Source organism: Vitis riparia, chromosome 14, assembly GCF_004353265.1.
Source record: "Vitis riparia cultivar Riparia Gloire de Montpellier isolate 1030 chromosome 14, EGFV_Vit.rip_1.0, whole genome shotgun sequence".
Taxonomy (NCBI): domain Eukaryota; kingdom Viridiplantae; phylum Streptophyta; class Magnoliopsida; order Vitales; family Vitaceae; genus Vitis; species Vitis riparia.
This window is the reverse complement of record NC_048444.1, coordinates 6,963,337-6,985,943: the sequence shown is the minus strand read 5'-3', so window position 1 is coordinate 6,985,943 and position 22,607 is coordinate 6,963,337. Positions and strand designations below refer to the sequence as shown.

The 22,607-nt window shown below is 31.6% G+C and overlaps 3 protein-coding genes across 3 annotated transcripts; all 3 read right to left on the bottom strand.

The window, feature by feature from the left end:
- Window positions 1-246: 246 nt before the first annotated feature.
- On the bottom strand, window positions 247-1,662 carry LOC117930086. Its single transcript, XM_034850535.1, has one exon. The coding sequence runs from the start codon at window positions 1,660-1,662 to the stop codon at window positions 247-249; it is 1,416 nt and encodes a 471-aa protein (XP_034706426.1).
- Window positions 1,663-2,278: 616 nt separating this feature from the next.
- LOC117930218 (uncharacterized protein C9orf85 homolog) lies at window positions 2,279-5,121 on the bottom strand. Its single transcript, XM_034850744.1, has 7 exons — window positions 5,008-5,121; window positions 4,812-4,933; window positions 4,657-4,709; window positions 4,471-4,534; window positions 3,367-3,409; window positions 3,238-3,285; window positions 2,279-2,744 (listed from the first exon to the last, which is right to left on the bottom strand). Exons 1-7 carry the CDS (start codon window positions 5,086-5,088, stop codon window positions 2,490-2,492), a joined length of 666 nt encoding a protein of 221 aa, XP_034706635.1. The 5' UTR covers window positions 5,089-5,121; the 3' UTR covers window positions 2,279-2,489.
- Window positions 5,122-15,390: 10,269 nt separating this feature from the next.
- On the bottom strand, window positions 15,391-18,805 carry LOC117930377 (receptor-like protein kinase FERONIA). Its single transcript, XM_034851001.1, has one exon. It carries the CDS (start codon window positions 18,519-18,521, stop codon window positions 15,834-15,836), a length of 2,688 nt encoding a protein of 895 aa, XP_034706892.1. The 5' UTR covers window positions 18,522-18,805; the 3' UTR covers window positions 15,391-15,833.
- Between the last annotated feature and the right edge of the window lie 3,802 nt (window positions 18,806-22,607).

Genomic DNA, 22,607 nt, shown 5'->3' with positions numbered 1-22,607 from the left:
TCAAAATAGTGTCATCCGCTGGATACGAATTCTGCACTTTTGTTGATCTGATCTTGATATTGATTGATTTAGTTTAGGGTCAAAGCAACTTACTTCTTCTGTCTTCTAAAGACTCGTTCTTCTCCTGAAATATTCACTGGGGAGTTAAGCTCATAAATATTGAAGTAAATGTATTTGAAAAGCCATTGAATCCACTGACAATTTTTCCAGTTGGATTCTTATTACATTCATTAAATATTGGTAAATTTAACCCTTTAAGGGCTTTTCCAAAACAGCAGAGAAGAAGAGCTCATCCCCAAGCTTATCTGTCTTTGGCAGTACCCTCCACATCAACTTTCTGTAGCCGAGTCTGTTGAACTCCTCCAAATACAGCTTCATGTCTTCCTTTTTACAAAAGAAACGGTCCACCCAGAGAATCCCCTTGGGCCGTAGGACACGATCCCAGTCAAACAGCATAAATTGCAGAAGTTCCACCCCTATCCACCCATCCAAGAATAGTGTAGAATGGACAATATCAAGTGTGTTGTCAAAGAAAGGCAGTCTTGACCCGATTGATATGTAGAGAGGGAGCAGACCTCTTAGGGCGATCACCTCATTAAAAGGGGCTCCTAAATTGAGGGTAGCAGAGGCAATGGTAACATTCCTCTCCCTCATCATTGCTGCAAATGTTCCAGTTGTTGGACTGAAATCCAGCCCTATTCGGATCTCCCCTGGCTTCAAGCTTAGGACTTCATCGACAGCGAATTCTGCTGAAACAGACTCATTTTTTGGAATTTCCCATCTTTGTTTTGAAAAAACAAAGCAATCAGCACACTTGAAGAAGCCTCTTCTGTTGAGTGTCTCATTGGAGACAAGGCAAGAGTAGTCTTTGCATTTGTAGTGGTTCCACAAGATGTTGACATCACTAGGCTGAGTCCAAAGTGAGGAGTTTATAGGAAGTGGCTTACTGTAATGTGGAGGTGATCTTGCAAAGCATCTCCTCCTTGGTAATGGATCACATCCACTGGCTATAAGCTTCTGAGCCATGTCCCAATCATCTGGGCAGGTCCCATAAATCTTGTAAGTCATGAACTGGTCTATGTTCCAGGCCATATGGGCACAGGCAGAGCCTATTGATGGATTGACTGCTTCCACGTCGAGAAAGTTTTTCTTCCCGCCTAGCCTGTGGGGTTTCGTTGAAGTATAGTTATGAAGCTCCCCTGAATTGAAGATCTTTCCACCCTGTGATCTTTCTTCAACTTCGCCTTCCTCAGGTTCACTAAAATCTTCATCCACATTGCTCGTTTTGGTGCTACCAGTAGGAGGATTCCTGTAGAGACCTGAAAAGTTATCTGCAAGCCTGTCCAAGGACATGGCTATGCCTAGAAGTTGGTCAGAAAATTTGGCAACTGCTTTTGATTCTGGATTTTCAGTATGCAGTTGCTCTAACAGAACTCCCAGTTGGGTCTGCAAATCCAAGATCTGGCTGTGGAGGGAATAAGGTAAAACAACATGGTCATTGGTGATTTCGGCAGCAGTGCTGTAAATGAACGGAAGGTAGGGGATATTCGAATTTGAGATGATAACTGTGAGGAGGCTGATAAAGAGTAGTAGACATAGCATTGTGGGAAGAAAGCCTCCTGGAAGGCATTTTGATGTCCTGGAGGTGCTCTGTTTCTGCATTGCTCTGCCACAAACTACCCTCTTGGGTTATGCCAAATCCTTCAGATGTTGACTCTGAAAGGGAGCTTAGGTTCTACTATTCCACTTTCATGTTTGATCTTTCCCAAGTGCCTAGTTCTCATATTTTACAATTTCTATTGCTGTGTTGACACGCAAAACTTGAGCGAAAGGTTCTTGATGTTTGTTATTTTGAATTACATTAATATTGATAACTGGTTTCATGTCTCTCCTTTAGCTGGACAGTATTTCAATCCTCGACTTCAGGGAAAGTAAACGTTCCTGCACTTAATCAAGTAAAACTTAAGCAATGTCTCTTGAAACAAAGACTTGACCTGGGCCTGTTTTGGAATGTTTTAAAAAACAATTCCAAAAAAATTTTTTAAGAACATTTTTTCTTTGGTATAAATTTTAAGAACAATTGTTAAAAACAATACTCAATAATTATTAGGAATAAACTGTGTCTGAGAACTCGAACATAAATAATAATTTTTTTGACTTATTTATGAGCAGATTTCTAGCCCCTTCATCAAAATTCATCAAAAGCAGAACTACAATTTATCAGATTAAGTGTTTCCATGAAGAATAATCATACTGACATGTAGTTTCAAAGCTGTTATATAGAACCAGCTTATCTTCACTTTATTCATAAACAAAAATGAAAATAACAATAGTTTCCCCATTTCTCTGTAAATATGATACTTTAGCACAATTGCTAATACAAAAAGCAACAAAGTGAACCATCTTTTTCGTCCAAGTACAAAAAATTAATTACTAATTTACTAAGCACTCCACATACCAAAACAGGTTCTTGAGGGTTCATACCTCTATTAATTATGACCTTGTTCCTCATTTTCATCATCTTCATTTTCTCTGTCATCATCATTTTCACTGTAATAATCACCCTCTCTCTCTTCATCATCTTCATTGTCGTCATCATCATCATTGTCTTCATCTTTATCTTCACAATCATCTCTGCTAGGCTCATTGCATGTCCCAAGTGATGCAGCTGGATTTATTTCCCCAACCTTGTCTTCTTTGTTGGTTGGGTTTTTTGCAGAACTACGAGATATACCTTTGTTCATCTGTACCAATAAAACCAGATAAAGACTGACCACGTTATAGTGTCATACAACAAAAGAAAATGAGATCGATGAAAACAGAAAGTTGCACCTTCTTCCAAGTATTTTTATTCCATGGTAAAAGGTGGCATTGATACAAATGAAAGAATAAAAATTAGATAAGCATTCAGCTTATCCAGTTATTGCTAATCAAAGAAAAGTTCTAAAAAATGAACATCTATGTTTAACTGGATAGACCCTAACAAACTGTAAAAAGTGAACATACAAAAGAACATGATAAATAAATTGAATTAGCAAATTTAGCCATTTTAAAAATTTGACCAAAGTTAAGAAAAAATGAGGAAAAAAAAATCATAAATTCCACCACTTTTACATATTTTATTGATTTCAACAAATAATTCAGGAAATGGGTTATTGATGTTCTGTTCCCTTAATATTACAACACATAACGATAATTATCTAAAAAAGCTACAAGAGACTGAATCAAGCATCTTACAGCACGTAATAAAGTCCTTCTGTCTCTCTCTCGAGCATTTTTTATGGCCTGCAAGAAAACACTAATCCCATTAGTATCTAACAGCACCTATCTATGTATTACATTAATTATATGCATAGCTAAACATACCTCCTCAAGTAACTTCTGCTCAGCCTCCACTTCAGAACAGTCTCTGCAAGACAATAATTTTAAAAAATAAGAAAAAAATTTAAAAACACAATTTTGGGAAGCATAATAATATGATGAATCTATTCCCCAAATGGAAAAGCTTACACAATCTTTCTGATTTATTTTGGGTTTAGAAGGACAATCATTATCCAAAGGGCAAGAAATTAGAAATATTAAGTTACCCCATTAGTCATGATAGCTTGTGTAATGCATTTGCTTCCTTTGTCACCAAATGTAAATTTCTTATGTCTCTTGTGTCAATATCTAAGTATTTTCTTTAATTTTTTGCAATTTATTCTTCAAGGATGTGGTTGATTAGGCACTGGTGGTTAAGTATAGCAGTAACAACCAATGCATGTCCTTGCAATACTTTGGTTTGTACAATCAGCATATTCGGAGTCACTTCCATGGCACAGAACTGACATTTTCTTTCCCTCCCTTTTCCCATGACCCTGTTTTTTCTTTTGTTTTCTTATTCTTCCCTTTTATTTTTTTTCCAAAAACATTGTCTTGCTGATTACAATATAGGAGAGTGTTTGGTATGTGGGAATAGGAATGCGAATAGAATGGAAATGGAGGTGAATCACAATACCACATACAAGAGAGGTCCATACTAATGACTTTTTTGTTCTCATTCTCATTCTCTAAAACAATGCAAACACATTAATGAATGGGAATGGAATTGATTTTTCATTCCCATTCTCTATTCCAGAGTTTCAAACATGACCTAATTGTGTTTCCGATTCCATCACTTATGCCACATGAGACTGCTCGAGACCTCAGTAATCAAACCAATATCAGGTATCAATATTTTCTTATAGTGGCCACACAGCCTACAATTTGTTGTGCAATAGCACTGAAACACAGGACTTTTCCAAACCTAGTGCTCCCAATCACATCAGATGTCTGTTCTACATATGATCCAATTTTCAATTATTTGTTCGTCCAATTTCATAAGATCATGCATGGAGGGTCGCCATTCGATTAATGCTACATAAATTAATAACAACAATAGATACATTAATAAACTTTGATAGATAGGAGTAGCAAAATGAAACAACAAACCTTCCAATTATATTATCCACACGGCTGCAACACTTGGCGCACGCATTCTGCTCCTTGGCGCAAGCTGAAAAAGAACTACACAAGTATGAATCACCCGTTTGTACCAAAGCCAAAAAAAAAGAAAAAAATTCCCAGAAAATACTTTCCCCTCAACCAAACAGGTATCTAAACAAAACCGGAACTAACCGGAACAGAGCTTATGGTGAGCCTGACGAACGGCGCGCTTCGAGCACCGCTGACTGTAAAAATTAAACTTAGCATTCAGTAAAGAACACGACTTTCTACGGCAACCACAATGGAACAAGAAAAAGAAAAGAAAGGAAAATATGAGAAATTCACACCATTTGGCAGGCTCGATGAGAGGCTTGTATTTTCCGTACCTCCGCTTCCATTCGATCTGTTCCTTGCAGCGAGCACAGACGCCGGTGATCTCCGAGTAGGGCCTTAGCTTCCCTCCCACTTCCTACAATCAATTATTCATTATAAGAATGTATTTGTGTAGAGAGAGAAAGCTTCAGATAGAGAGAGAAAGTGTACGGTTTCGTTTTTCTTGTGACCGGAGTTAGGTATCCAGGCATAGGCGTTCTGATGCTTGGGGGGGCCGCGCCGGCTGCTCATCTTCGGAACGACGTCGTTCACGCTTGGGACGGCTGCTCTACCACTTTCACGATGACCTAAAGAGGAGGGTAAACGGGCTCAAATGTTGTTGGGCTATCTGAAACATGTGAGGGCCCAAAACTTTCGGAAAAGAGGCCTCAAATGATGTTGGGCTGCTTAAATATGAGGGGGCCCAAACCTCACGGAATAAGGGCCAAGCTCTTATTCGAATTTTATATAAATGGAAATTATGCTATCCATTGTAGTAGAGAATTAGATTGGATTTTTGAAATCTATGATTAGGAGCATATAAAAGGGAAATGCCCTTAGCTTGTCATGATTGTGCAACATACTAAACATGCTGTAAGGAGCTACTAGACAATTGAACGGGCAAATGCCCTTATAATTAACCAAATTTGGAGACAGCCTCTAGCCCACATTGTCCCAAAGATGTGATCAATTGGTAGAGGAAGAGGAATGACAATCATCAACAAAAATAGCCTATTTAGTTTTCGCTTCGATATAATTTTTATTTTTAAAAATAAAAATTTCAATATAAAAATAAAAACTCTTATATTAAAAACATAAACTTACCTTATATTCTTAAGAGTTAAAAATAAAATTACTTTTTCAACATAAATCTTTAAGAATTTAGATATTTTATATAAAAATTAATACTATTTTTTTATTATTAAAATAGAAAATATGAAGAGTATACAAATGAACGTTTAATGTACATCTTGTTTTATTTTTCTAATATATGTATAAAACTTTAAGTAACAAAAATAATTAAGAAAATCACAAAATGGAATGTGAGATTACAATACAAAAACATACCTTTTTGGTATTTATTGAAAAGACGCCATAACTTAGGTAATATCATGTATATGTTTTTAAGTCTTATTATTCATACTCTACTATAATTTTTTTTTAAATATTTTTACACCTTAGTCGTTTGTATCCTCGTTCAATGACCTAAGTTTCATTATAGTGTAGATCTTATATTCTATATGCGTTGTAAGGATGGTTTATATGCATTGATTCCTATTTGCTAAAAATGGATTTAGAGATGTCATTATCTACACACTTTACATATCAAATCTAATTTTCAAGGTGACAATCTTATTGTGTGCTTGTATGTGGATGATTTTTTTTTTTTTGTAACTTAGTACCTAGGTCATTGTAGACCCTTTTTTTTGTCCTCTTGACACATGCAATGCTAGGTGTTTTCCTATGCTTCCTATTTGCCTTATAGTCATCCCTTGGCAACCGATTGTCACTCATATGACTTACTCTTTTGAGCCAAATTTGGAGATCATTTGTTGAAGGATTTATCTAGATCCTCATTGTAACCTTAACAGCCCCTCAAGTTTAGTTCAAGATTCTTCACTAGGGAGCACTTTAGGATAGTCCATTTAAGTGCATTAGAAGTTTATTGGATCCTAGTTGCACTTTTAACTCATCTCATTTCTAGGTGCATTTTGGAACAACTCATTTAAGCACTTTTAGCTCACTTTAGCTCACTTAGACACATTTTAGGTAAGTTCACTTAGTTTCACTTCAACTCAGTTAGGTTTATTTTAGGTAACTTTCACTTAAACTCACTAATAGCTCATTTTAGTTCCCTTATGTACTTAAGATCACTTAAACTCACTTAAGTTCACTTAGACTCACTTAGTTACTCTTTAGGAAGATTCACTTAAGTCCACTTTAAGTACACTTTAGCTTAGTTCATCTAGTTTCTTTTTAAGATTTCTTTAGTTGCACGTTAAGGTAATATTTAATGTCACTTGCATGTCATATGCATGGGTTTGTTTTGGTTCATGATATATTGCATGGTATGTGTATGATTATTTGGTTCATAGCATATTGCATAATCATGTTCATGGGGATGTTTAGTTCATACCACCTTCATGGGATGTTGTATGACATGTGCATGACTTTATTTTGGAATACTTGAAAGACTAATTGGACTCTTTTGATTTTTGGTAGGACTCTTGAAAGACCATGTTTGAGAGTTCAAGGAAATGTAAATTCTAGGAGATATTCATGATATTGGAGATTGACATAGCTTGGAGAGGATGATGGTTCATGGTTTGAGGATTTTTAGAAAGAGAGGTAGTCGCGCATGGATAAGGAAGGGCTATCAAATCGATTTTAAAGGGAATCACGAGGCTACATATTGAATATAGAAGATCATGGGGTTGCATATTGGATTTGGTTTACCGTGCCTTTATAATAAAAATTTGATTTGACTTACTTAGTATGCTTCTAAAATTTTTCTTGTGATTGTATGGTATTGTAGACCCCTCAAATATGTTTTTAGAATTTTATTTGAGTCAAAAATCAAATTTCAAATAGGATATATGAACTAATATTTTAGTAGGTTCAATTTTCACCTAGTTCTGGACATCTAAATTGTTTTTATAAATTTAAATTATTTTTTGACTTTATAAAATTGTTTGTATTTTTTTCTTTATTCTAGACTTCTCAAAGTTAATTTTAGTTTCTTGTTTCATTAAAAACCAACTCCCTGAGAAACATTTTTCCTCTTTCACACCTATTACACTGATTTGATTTTGAACAAAGGGGATATTTGGTTGAATTTAAAAATGATCCATGTGTACAGTTGCCTTGCCATTATTTTCTATGTAAATTAGACACATTGAAAATATTGTATGATTTTTGGTAGGATCTTATCACACATCTGGATAAGATAGGATTTTATCCCATCTTGAACCATTTGGAGATTTTTGAAAACTGGGACTAATGGGGTCTTAATAAATTGTTTGGCCACTTGGGTGGTAATCTAGACACATAGGAAAGACTCCTCAATTTTTATTTTATTTTTTAATAGTAAAATTCTCCTTTTAGATATTTTTTTAGGATTTGTTTTATGAGGCCTTCTATTCTAATTGTATGTTGGTAATCCTGTGTAGTGTTTAATTTTTCATTTAATGTGGTGTTAATTGGTATCTCATCACATGATTTTGACTTTTGTATTATAATATAGACATAATAAGGATGTTACCTAATTTTTATCATAATGAAATAATACTTTTAGATATTTATTTAGGATTTTTCTAATAAATCTAACTGTTCTGATCATTTACTAGGTGCTTTTACTAAGTCACTAATTTTGGCATTTCTAGTTCCCATGTAAAATAATTTAACATTAATGATGAGTTGTAGATGCGTCATATGTGCTAGTAAATGCTTCTTTATACCCCAAACTATTTTTTTTTTATAAATTAAGAGGACTTGCTTTGTGATTGCATGCATGCTGAAAAATCTACATCTTTTAGTTTAGATATCTTTTTATCATTCAAACTTGTTGAATTCTTGCCACTTTATTTAAGTTGTATACGTGCCATGTGTATATAGGATTGGTTAACATAGTTATTTGTTATCATAATTGTTTTGCTTATTATCACTAGTAGTGAGCTAACCCTTTCAATTCTTATACAAGTGCATTGTAAGTTATGTATGCTATCAAGGTACGCTCCTTACACATTTTATCTCTTTAATTATGTAAATATACATACTTTGAGTGTGAACATTCTAAGGTCTGATTGCGCATAGTCATTGCTTGATTTCTTGAATGGAATAATATGCATGTTGTATGTCATATTATCTGAACTAACCTCAATGTCTTCATGAAAGCACTTTAGGTTGTAGTTGAGGTATGTTTTTCTTTTCTTTTTATATGTTTGAATCCTTTGGTATACTTGTTTTAGATTGAATAGCATCTTGTTAGGCTTTAGATATAATTTTTTTTGTTATCTTGTGATATCCCTAATTTATCAACTAATTGTCATACTTACATCCAATTAGTTAGTAGGGACTTGTTTTAGGGTTTAGAGGGGTACAACATTTATAGTACATTTTCGATAGGTAACTTGACCCTCAAATTTAAACTTAGGTTTTTAAAGACATACTTTTGGATTTTATTTATTATTTTATTCTCCCTTTAAAATAAATAAATAAACATAAGTGGTAATTTCAATCTTTATAAAAATAAAATTTTCATTAAAAAGCAAATCTCGCTATCAAGTGAGGATACACGTAAAAAATACAGGTCCATAATCATATTTTTCATACTTTAGTACTTAGGTCGTATTCTTTGTACCTAAGTCACATTATTCATATCTTAGTACCTAAATCACTTTTTTGGTACCTACCTAGGTTACATTCTTATTATTTAGGTTATATTTTTCGTACCTAACTACCTCAATAGGTCATATTCTTCGTATATAGGTCATAGGTCACATTTTCCGTATCTTAGTACTTAAATCACTTTTGTTGTACCTTAATAACTAGGTTACATTCTTCGTATTTAAATCACATTATTTGTACCTTATATTCAAGATACTTCTTGTGCATTGAGGTTACATTCTTCATATTAAGGTCAAATTATTCATAATTAATTACCTATGTCACTTTATTTGTACCCTAGTAAATAGGTCATACTCTTTATATATAGGTCACATTTTTTTGCACTTTTAGTACTTAGGTCACTTTTTGCGTACTTTAATAACTTAGTTACATTTTTCGTATTTAAGTCACATTCTTTGTACTTTAATACTTAAGATGTTTTTTTTTTCTTTATTCTGGGATTGCATTCTTTATCAATCACATTATTCGTATTTTAGTACCTAGGTTACCTTTTTCATACCTTATTATTTAGGTTACTTTTCCATATATAACTACTTTAAGTCATATTCTTCGTGTCTAATTTTTTTTTAAGCCTTAAGTACCTAAATCACTTTTTCCATACTAGGTCACATTCTTTGCACTTTATTTACATTTTTTGTAGTCAAATTATATTTTGTAAAGTATACCTTAATACTTTAATCATATATTTTGTACTTAAGTTAAAATATATGTAACTTGGCCAAATTATTCATATATAAATCTCGATTTTTTTCACCAAATGATCAACGAAAAATGCGATGGTCAAAACGAAATTGCCCACCAATAATATTTTAAAATATATATAATATTTTTTAATTATTCATTAATTTTTAATTTATTATTTATTTTAAATTTATATTATCATTTTATTTTTAACTACTTTTCATATTTATCTCATTAATCATATTTTAAAAAATTACTATCACTTCGCTCTTAATTTTTTTTTTATCCTTTTAATTTTAAAATATTAAAAATATCATTTTACTCAAAAATTGCTACAATATAAAAAATATTAATGAAGTCCTAATATTTTATAAATTAAAATAAATTTGACAAGATAAATTATTAATAATTTTAATTATTTAAATAAATTAATGCAAATATAAAAAGTTGTCACCATTATAAAATTTTAGAAATAAAATATTTTATACAAATCAATTTAATTTTTTATTTAAAATGTAATAAAAATGTTTTAATAAAAATATTTTTTAATTTTTAAAACAAATGAATATAAATTTATTAAGGAATTTAATCTAATTTTTTATTAAAAAAATTGATAAATACTATTTTTAATTATACTTATGTCAATTATACTTAAAAAAATAACTTTAATATATGTATTCTTACTTATTTTATCATTTTTTAAAAAGTTTTTTTAAGCATTTTCAGAATTTTGAATTATTTTATTCGATTGATATTTTCGATATATTCGTAAAATTCAAATACTGATATATCCGTATTTACCGATATTTCAAACTTTACCTAAATCATATTACTTTTACTTAGATGGCAATTGATGCACTTTTGCACCTCAATCATATTCTTTGGACACTTATTACTTTGAACTCTTGTTACATTTTTGTAACCATGTCATAATGTTTATATCTTAATACCTTATTCACATTTTTTTTTTTTTTTTGTTTCTAATCTTTGTGATGCTCTACTTTCTCAAAAGATGATCAAGACTTCTCTAAAAGGTAAATATCGAAAGGTTTTGTAAATAGAAATTTAGAAGGTGAGTCAAGAGCCAAAGAGTAGAGTAGAAGTGAGAGACACGCTAAAACTCTTCAATCTTAAATCTTTTTTCCTCAATAATAAGTCTTTTTCCCTATATTATCACACCTTTAGTTATAGATATACATGATGAATTTCTTTTTTAAGCATTACTACTTTGAAATAAATTTTAATACAATAACTTTAAGGGAAAGGAAATATAAAAATTACAATGAAAGAAAAATAAAATATAGCTTCAATCCTTTATAACGTTATTCATATTTTAAAGTAAAGAATTAAGAATTTCAAAAAATAAAAATTTGAAATAATTTTATCATATATATATTTTTTTATCATTTTCATTAATTAAAAAAAAAAGTTAGATTTTTTATTATTATTTTAATAGTTTTTGAGATTGAATCGATTTAAGTTTTAAAATTTATAAAAATGGTAAAATAAGGATACTTTAATTAGTATCTCAAAATAACAATTATCAATCCCTTAAAATAAAATAAAACTTATTTAAATATTTTTGGAATGAAAAAGAAAAAACCATAAAAAATTTTCAAATATTTTGATCCTATTATATTTTATTCCATTTTTTTTTTCCAATTTTCCATTTTTAAAAATTTTTTTATTAAGAAAAAAAAGAAGACACAAAATGACAATGCTCAGAAGAAAATAAACGAAGGAGATGCACAAAATCAAACGAATAGGAATCCATTCTAGTCAATATTTCAACAATTAAATATTAAAAATATTTTATTCTTTTTAATGTAGGAAACAATATTTATTTTCTTTAATTATAAGATATTTATTATTCTTTTCTTTGTATAATTTACCAAACATTCTTATACAAAATTTTAAAAAGAATTACCATAACCAATTATCAAACATTTCATAGTATCATAGTAGATAATATCAAAAGGTAGGAGAGGATATGCTCGAACTTAAGCCTTCTCCAAAAAAGGTCAAATGTCATAGTAGGGTTGACCTAGTCTCACCAACCATGTCTTCCTCTTGGAAAAAAAGGTAATAACATTAATATCCAAGTCTTCCATTAATGTTCTAGGTTGATTCAATTAAACTAATTATAAATCAAGACAAAGTACACCAATTTACTTATGACTTTAGTTAAATGTATTTTTTTTTTTTCATTTATTATGCTTACTATAATGGGGGAGCCAAACAGTACCCAAAATTTTGAGAAAACTAACTTACTACCACTAGGTTATATAAGTAGTTTGCTATAGTTTTGCCCAAATGGTAGGATCCAAAATGAAATAATAAAACAGATACATAAAATCATGAAGAAGATGTACAAAATCAGTGCATAATGATAAGAATTAACTCCTATCAATATATTTAAAATAAAGAATAATTAAATATTAATAATATTTGATTCTTTCAATTTTAAAGATAATATTTATTTTTCTTAATTTTCGTTAATTTAGAATATTTTTTTATATTAATTTCTATGTATAATTTATAATATATTCTTGTATAAAGTTTTTTTTTATAAAAAAAATATTTTAATTTTCAAATTATCATACCCTTTTTTTTGTGAGAAATTGTTGCTATCCTGAAACTTTTTATTATTATTTACATAGAATCTCTTATCTATATTTTCAACCACCAAATTCACCTCAATCCTTTTTGTTTTTCTAGAAAATTAAATAAGAAAAAATAGAACTTCATTACCTGAAAATACCAGCATATTACATTCCCAATCCCCTAAAGCATCTTTAGAAAATTGGCCAACTTTAAGAAAGTAGGGATTACCTTTTTCTTTTTCTTTTTCTTTTTTTATACGCCATAAAATGAGCTTGCTTTGTCGCTTTCAATCCACTTCCTCTCATTTTCCTATTCAACGTCTTTCATAGCAGCCACCCATCCCATTTTCTCATCCGCGTGAAAGGATGGACCATCGGCATTCACACAGCGACTTCGCTTGTCTATATCCTATTGACTTTTAAGTCAACAAAAAGACGGGTAGAAGCTACTCTACTAATTTTATAAAAATTCCATTCCAGAATAATGGTTAAAAATTCCGATTTTCAACTCATTTTTTAAAACTCCAATTCCTAAATTTAATTCTCAAATATTTTTAAAATTTTAATTTCTTTCAAATTTAATTTCCAAAACCCCAATTCTTAAATTTAATTTTCAAAATTTCAACTCTCAATTATTTTTCAAAACTCCAATTTCTTTCAAATTTAATTTCCAAAATTCTAATTCTCAAATAATCTTCAAAATTCCAATTTCTTTTAAATTTAACTTTCAAAATTCCAATTCTTAAATTTAATTTTCAAAACCCCACTTTTCAAATAATTTTCGAGATTCCAATTTTCAAATATTTTTTTATTCCATTCTTTAAATGTAATTTTTAAAAGATTTCAATTTTCAAAGCTCCAATTTTCTTTCAAATAATTTTAATTTCGCGCCATTTTTAAAATATTTTTTAAATCATAAATTTTCTTTGATTTTCAAATAATTTTTTGTTTTCCTTGATTTTTATTTTAATAAGCATGAATAAATTTTTCATAATTCCAAAATAATAGAATTTGTGATATTAATTTATGCAAAATCAATTAGGCTTTAGTGGGGGCCCCACATATGAGTTTTCTCTTGTGATTGTCTATTGTTATACTTAATGAATTTTGCTTGATCTTTGTCATACTCTTTGATATGCATGTGATGATTTCATACTTGAGCCAACCCCGTTTTCATGATAGCGTACTATTACAGTCAAGAGTCTCTTACGCGTGATTTGTTTTATTATTTGATCATTTCATTGGTATCTATTGATTTTCTTATCAATTGTGTCGTGATTGTCTCGCCTTATTTAGTAGAGACACATTTTTAGGGGCTTAAAGGGGTGTTACGGTTTTTACAGTACCTTCCCAATAAGTAACCTGACCCCTGGACCAAGATTTGGTTTTTCATGGGCCACCTTTTCCAAATAAAGAGTCAAGATTTTCTTTCTTATTTTGTTTACCATTTAAAAATAAAACAAAAATAAGTGACGACTTCAAAAATAAGGAGTCAAGTTTTCTTCCTTATTTTGTTTACCATTTAAAAATAAAACAAAAATAAATGTCATTTTCTAAAAAAATAAATATTTTTCAAAATAAAAAGCGAGTTTTCCAAATATAGGGTACACACCATTATAAATTTTCAAATATATATATATATTTCTAATTTTCCATTTTTAAAATTTTTTATTAAGGAAAAAAAATGACAATGCTCAAAAGAAAATAATGAATGAGATGCACAAAATCAAACGAATAATGATAGGAATCAATTATAGGATATTTATTATTCGTTTCTTTGTATAGCTTACCAAACTTTCTTATATAAATTTTTTTAAAAAGAATTACCATAATCAATTATCAAACATTTCCTACATTTCATAATATCATAGGTAGATAATATCAAAAGGTAGGAGAGGATTGACATACTCTCACCAACCATGTCTTCCTCTTGAAAAAAAAGGTAATATAACATTACTATCCAAGTCTTCCATTAATGTTCTAGGTTGATTCAATTAAGCTAATTTTATATCAAGACAAAGTATATGATTTTATAGTTAAATGTATTTTTTTTTCATTTATTATGCTTACTATGATGGGGGAGCCAAATAGTACCCAAAATTTTGAGAAAACTAACTTCCTACCACTAGGTTATATAAGTAGTTTGCTGTAGTTTTGCAACCCTTAAAGTAAGTTTCATATGTTGCCCACCCCCGGTTGGAGTTCATTCTTCAATGACATTGACAATCAATCACTACCAAAAAGGAGGAGGGAACGTTTTTACAAAAGTTTTTATTTGAATAACAAAATCATGGTTGAAATGGTTGACGAAGAGAAGAGACTTCACCCTTCTTACGTGTTCCAATTCTCAATAAATAAATAAATAAGTCTTTGTCAATGATGTCTTCGGACAAGTTAGACATTTATATTTATTTCCACTGTAACATGAAGTGGTATATTAAGCAAAAAATAAAAATAAAAGATGACACAAATGGTAGGATCCAAAAAGAAATAATAAAACTGATACACAAAATCAGTGCATAATGATAAGAGTTAACTCATATCAATATATTTAAAATAAAGAATAATTAAATATTAATAATATTTGATTCTTTTAATTTTAAAGATAATATTTATTTTTCTTAATTCTCGTTAATTTTAGAATATTTTTTTTTATTAATTTCTATGTACAATTTATAATATATTCTTGTATAAAGTTTTTTTAAAAAAAAAATATTTTAACTTTCAAATTATCATACCCTTTTATTTTTTTTTGTGAGAAATTGTTGCTATCCTGAAACTTTTTATTATTATTTACATAGAATCTCTTATCTATATTTTCAACCACCAAATTCACCTCAATCCTTTTTGTTTTTCTAGAAAATTAAAAAAGAGAAAATAGAACTTCATTACATGAAAATACCAGCATATCACATGAAATTTTCTTCTACTTTTCCCAATCCCCTAAAGCATCTTTAGAAAATTAGCCAACTTTAACAAAGTAGGGATTACCTTTTTCTTTTTAATACGCCATAAAATGAGCTTGCGTTGTCGCTTTCAATCCGCTTCCTTTTTAATGTGAATTATTTGAACCTCCACTTTAATAGCAGCCACCCACTGTGGTCCCCCGTGCCATTTTCTCATCCGCGTGAAAGGAAGGACCATCGGCGTTCACACAGCGACTTCGCTAGTCTATATCCTATTAACTTTTAAGTCAACAAAAAGACGGGTAGAAGCTACTCTACTCTACGACGTGACTCTGATGCCTTTTCTTGACCTGGTCTTCTCTGCCGTGGGATCCATGAGCATGACCTGAAGAGGCTGATCTCACCGTCCCTTTGGATTGTTTATCTCAGAGAACACCGAACCGTCGTGATCATTACTGGGGGCGCTCTTTCCACTAGTGCTCACTCCAGATGTGACGGTACTCCTTGAGCTTGACACCGAGAACAGGTCATCGTTATCACTAGTGGTGGCTCCTCCACGTGTCACAGCGGATGCGCTCGGTTGTGATCCGTCCGGTTTGACTCCAACCCGACCCATAAACACCTCATCTCCACTGTTGATTTGGGCGTTCCTCTCCGCAGTCTCCTGGAGCTGCAGTGCAAACTCAAGGGCCCACACCACATCGCTCATTGCTGGCCGTTCGATTCCCTCGTTACGCACGCAGCTATCAGCGATCTCCCCAAACTTTTTCAAACACTCTGGCGCAACCTCGTCCCTCAGATTTTGGTCAATGATCCGATCAAGGGCTCCTTTCCGACAAGATCTCCGGCCCCACTCTGCTACACTCACCTGCTCTTTTGGAGCACCGGGGATCACCGCCGGCCTTCCGCATAACACTTCAAACAGCACCACTCCGAACGAGTACACGTCAGACTTCTCCGTCAATTGCCGCAACCGGAAATACTCTGGATCCACGTACCCGAAACTGCCCTTCACTGCTGTGCTGACGTGGGTCTGGGTCACACTCGTGGGGCCTACTCTAGACAACCCGAAATCCGAAACCTTGGCCACCCATTTCTCGTCTAACAGGATATTGGTGGATTTGACGTCCCGGTGAATGATTGTATGCTTCGCGCCTGTGTGAAGGTAGTGCAATCCACGCGCCGCCCCAATGCAGACTTGAAGGCGTTGCTTCCATGGGAGTGGAGGGTTTTTTGTTTTATAAAGATGATCACGGAGAGTGCCACGAGCCATGTAATCGTAGACAAGGATCATCTCTCCTTCTTCATCACAGTAACCTATCAGAGACACGAGATGGATGTGGCGGAGCTTGGACAGCATTCTGATCTCTGTTTCGAATTCGCGGGCACCTTGTTTTGATGATGGATTCAGCCGTTTAACCGCAACCGTGGTGGAGCCGCCTTTGATGAAGCCTTTGTAAACGTTTCCGAAACCTCCCTCGCCGATGATGAAGTTCTTGTTGAAGTTGCATGTGGCGTCTTTAATCTGGGCAAGGGAGAAGTGGCGGCAGATATCGGCCGGTAGTGACGAGCCGTTGGTGGTTGTGGATCTTGTCGTGTAGGAAAATGGGACCCAAGATGACTTTGCCCGACTGATGCCACCAACGTGTTTCACTCTCATCCGCGGTCGGAGAATCAAGAACCAGAGAAGAGAGAGTGCGACTACTCCGCCGACCGCAGCTACAATGACTGTTATCAGCACCAGTGGCGCCCTATTGTTGGGCTTTACCGGGGAGTTTGGGTGCTGTTCCGAGGGAGGAGGATTTAGTACCGGATCAGGATTGAGTCCTGCGAGACTACCGTCGGAATTATTTAACTTGAACATCTCTAATCCATTTAATATTGCGTTAGCATACAAGCCATCCGCATTAGGATGTAAAGCGAGCCACAGATCCTGCTTCCTTCGGCTGCCATCGGATAACAAAGAAACAACATAATCTTGATAAATTGGATATCCTGTGCCACCACTCCTAGCGATGACGTCCATTTCTTCTTCAGCTGTCTGATTGTTAAGAAATATAGAAAAAACCCGTTCATTTGCACGGGTTACCTCCAATTGCAACTCGCAGAAATGAAGCCGAACAAGATAATAAAACCCAGAATCCACAGGGAAGAGCCACGTCAAGTTGGTTCTCTTATTTATATCATCTTGTTTAGTCATGGTGCGTGAAGTGGTGTAGACTGTAGGGGGTGCAATATAACGCGGTGTCCTCAGAGTGTATCGTATGGGGATATCCCGGTGGGGTGTCAACCATAAATTTGCTCCGTATATGTAAGAGTCATCCTGACTCCAGGACCGAAACATTCCACTGTCTGCTTCCGCCGGGATATGATTGCCACCAACATTTAAACGATAAACAGTTTCAAGGGCTGTGTAGTTATCCATGTCAAATGGCTCAACCGCGGAAACCAATTTAAGGTCAATTTGTCCGTAGAGATGATTTGGCATGGAAACGACTTCAATACCATTAACGAAGGCCCAGGAGTTTGGGGATGGAGAGAAGGTTATATTGAGTATTTGGTTGTCCCACGCGTTGATGGAAAATTCTTTAACAAGGGAAGATACTCCGGACCCCATAGGAGCAACTGTAAGAGAAGCGCTGAAGTTGCTTAGGAGGGTGTACACCCCTGATGTGACGGAGAAGAAGAACTCGGATTCATTATGGCCAGAGTACGCAGTTGGGTAGAAGTAGAAGCGGACAAACTTGGGTCCGGCTGAAACAGGGAAGCTGTATGTGAACGAGGAGTTAAAGATACGAGCGGTCATGTATGGAACTTGGTCGACCGAGGGGTCTTGCCGGAAAGCTTTGGATGATGAGGATGAGTTTTGAACATCAGAAGTTCCAGAGAATTTTGACCCTTGATCGCCTTGCCAAGTCCTGCCATCAGGAGACATTGTGTTGATGGATGAGCCGCAGTCGAGGAGAATATTATCAGTGGGCCTATAAGGCGGAGACTCATCCCCGGCCATGGAGATGAGGAATTGAAGAAAGAAGGAAGAAAGATAGACAGCCAAGGTGAGCATGGGATTGATTTGATCCAAACTCATTAATTTGATGAAACCGAAAATAAAGGGATCAGCTGGGTCTCAGCCGGGTGTGATGAAATAAGGAGTGCTGATGTTTCAGACGGTGCGTAGGATTGGTACTGGCAGTCTGGCAGTAAAGATGGAAGTAGGAAGTCGAAGGTGAAAGGATCAGAGCAACACAAGCGAACGCCGAGACCGTTCAGCTGGATCCGTAGTTGAGGCTGTGGGGGAAGTGGAGGACATAGCCAATCTGCAACTGGTGACTGGCCACTGGAATTCCTCTACTTTCTTGGATTTATCGGGCCTTTTATAAGAAACCTGCAAAAACGCGTAGAGGTCCATTGGAAGGAAGTCATTTTAATTTGGTAGACTTTGTTAAGGAAAATTCTACAGTACCGAATGCGGTACTGTACCGAAACTTTTTTTTATCCGTCGGAAATCCAAGATTAGATCTTGACCATCCATTTTAAATTTGAAAAAAGAAAAAAAAAAAGATATGACCGGTTAAGGGAGTAACCGGTTGTTATTAAATGATTTTCATTAAATTTAAATTTTGTTTAATTAAAATATGATGTTTGATTCTAAAAGGGTGGATTTAAATGGATAATACATAATTTATAATTAAATGTAATGGATAATAGTTATTTGAGTTTATATAAAATAAATAATATATGAATAGGAATGATTAGTTTTAAATGGATAATGGATAGGAATGAAATAAATAACACATAAATATTGAGATAAAAAATAGAATTGGATAAAAATAAAAATAAAAATGATATAAAATTTATAAAACATATTTACTTAATAAAAATAAAAATTTCATCACATATCATTCACATTGTTTTATTTTTAACAAATTATTAAAAATTCAAATTCACTCACTGAAATTTAAAAACACCAATATACACTTAGGGTGGAAATTATGTAAAAATAAAAAATAAAAAATTAAACACTAAAAAATTGTGGAGGGTATCATAAATGTGAGAAAGGTATGCATTCTTCATATATTTCATACTTTTTTAAAATTTAAGATTTTTTATTATTTAGAAATACAATAATATTGTTTATCCATACTAATTAAGACTTATTAATGATAAAAAAAATTCTTAAAAAATTAAAATACTAAAAGAATTGGAGATGGTACGAAAAATGTGTGGAAAAATATGAATAATGTGAGGAATCTTTACAATATTTATACCATTCCGACATCCTATGTACACTTGATATTTTACACTTTTTTCAATTTTTAAATTTTTTTTGAGGGTACAAAGAATGTAAGAGTATAAACAATACGAGGAATCCTTAAAATTTTCATACCCTTCCCCACATTCTTTCTATCCTAGATATTTTACATTTTTTTTTAATTTTAAGAATTTCTTTTTCCACTTGAAAATGATATAATATTGTTTATCCAAATTAATTAGGCTTATAAATGATAAAAAAATATTCTAATTTTTCTTTTTAAAAAATAAAACACTAAAATTTTGGATATGATACGAAGAATGTGAGAGAAGAGTATGAAAAATGTGAAAATCTTCACCTTCTTCATACACTTCCCATACTCTTTGTAACCTCTAAAATTTTCATTTTTTTATTTTTTTTATTTTAAGAATTCTTTTTCTCCACTTCAAATAGCTTTAATATTGTTTATTTATACTAGTTACATTTTGCAATTGATGAAAATTATAAACAAAAAAAGTTTAGAAGTAAAAAACTTCAAAATTGGAAAGGGTAAGGATTATGAGGAATGACACAAAAAATGTGAAGAATCTTCATATTCTTCTTCCTTTCAAAATTTTCATTTTTTTTTTAATTTTAAGAATTTTTCTCATTCTAATATTGTTTATTCATACTACTTACACTTATAATTGATAAAAATTATGAACAAAAATAAATTTAAAAGGCAAAAATATCAAAATTGAAGAGAATGCAAAGAATGTGGGAAAGAGTACTAAGAATATAAGGATTCATCTTATTCTTCTTATCATTCCCCACATTCTTTTTACCCTACAAACTATTCTATCTTTTTTTAATTTTAAGAATTTTTTCTCCTCTTCAAATATCAATAATATACTTTATTCCTACTAGTTACACTTACAATGATGAAAATTATGAACAAAATAGTTTTATAAGTACCAAGCTTCAAAATTAGAGAGGGTCTCACATTCTTGGTACCATTTCCCATATTTCTCGCACCCTTTATATATATATATATTTTTTTTTTAATTTTAAGATTTTTTTTTTCAAATAACAATAAAATACCTTTATTGAGTTACAATTAATGAAATATTTGAAAAAAAAAACATATTAAAGTTAAATAAAAAAATGGAAGACACTCATACAATCTTTACATTTTTTTATCCTTCTTACATTCTCCGCACTCTAAAAATTTTACATGTTTATCTCATTTTAATTTTTTTTAAATACTTTCAATATTTCGTCCCAACCTCTCCATAAAAAAAATTAAAATTATAATAAATAAAAAAATTATTAATACAATTTTCAATTAGTAATCGATTGATCACTATAAATTTTTTTAACAATAAATACTTATTTTAATTTATTTATAAATGATTTTTTCACAACGTCCTAATGTTATAACTTTATATCATAAAATAAGTGGAAACTTTTATTTTACAAAATTTTATTTTTAGAAAATTTTAAATATTTTACAACTTTTATAAAATAATTTGTTGAATAATATAATTGGTTGTTGTAAAGATAATTTAAATGTTAGGTGTATGAGATTGCTTCCTTTTAAAATACATGGTTAACCGGTTGGTAACTTGTAGTATTGGTGTTTTTCAATTTTTTATTCATGTAAGCTTTACATGTGTCATATTTTGATTGGTCAAAAAGAGAAGGTATGGCAGACCCTAAATAATGTTTTTGTTAAAAATACTTTAAAGATAGTTAATATTTAAATATAAAAATATCTAGGCAACATTTTTTTTAATTATTATTATTATATTGAATACAATTTTTTGTAAAAAAATAAAAATAAAAACTTGTAGTCAAATTGAAAATTTGTTAATTTTAGGAACAAGGTACTAAAATTCTTCTTATAATAAATTTGATTTAGTCTTAACTCGGATTAGACCTTGGCATGTCTTGGCTTGGGCTTAGACATTGATGTGTCAGCTTGGAGTTTAATATGTTGAGACCTTGGTGTGTAGTGGGTTAGGCCTGGATTTTTGCGTATCTTCAATTTGGACTTGAACCTTAGAGTGCCTTGGGTTGGACTTGGGCCTTAGTTAGATCACATTAACTGAGGGTATAAATGTTTGATCTCGAATTGAAAATGTCTTGATTTTAATCTTTGAAACTTCAAACTTGATCTTCAAAGTTTCGAACTTGATATTCAAATCTTTTAAATCTTCAAATCTAGAATCTTCAAATTGCCCTTCAAATCTTTAAAGGCTTTAAAAAACTTTTTGAGTCTTTGAGGGGAGCTTTCTATAATTCTTTTCAAGTGTGAAACTCTGTCTATGTGTTTAGTACAATTTTGTAGATTAAAGAGACTCTTTATTTATAGGGTATAAGAGAGACATATTAAAATCCCCATAAACAATACTATTAAAACCAAAAGGAATTATTATCTTAATAGAGTTATTGATTTGTTAATAAATAAATATTTATTAATTTAAAGAGAATATTATATTTTTACTATACTACCTATACATATGTAGACACACACACATATAGATATATATATATATATATATAAAATTTTGTAGATTAAAGAGACCCTTTATTTATAGGGTATAAGAGAGACATATTAAAATCCCCATAAACAGTACTATTAAAACCAAAAGGAATTATTATTTTAATAGAGTTATTGATTTGTTAATAAATGAATATTTATTAATTTAAAGAGAATATTATATTTTTACTATACTACCTATACATATATACACACATACATATATATATATATATATATATATATATATATTATAGTTAGAGAGATGTCAAACGCTTATACATGGTTACCCCAATATAGGTATCTACTTAATTGACTTATGCTAGAACAAGTGAGAGATTCATTATTTTGAATATTTTTTTAAACAATTTGTAATCAAAATATTATTAAATATTGTGAGT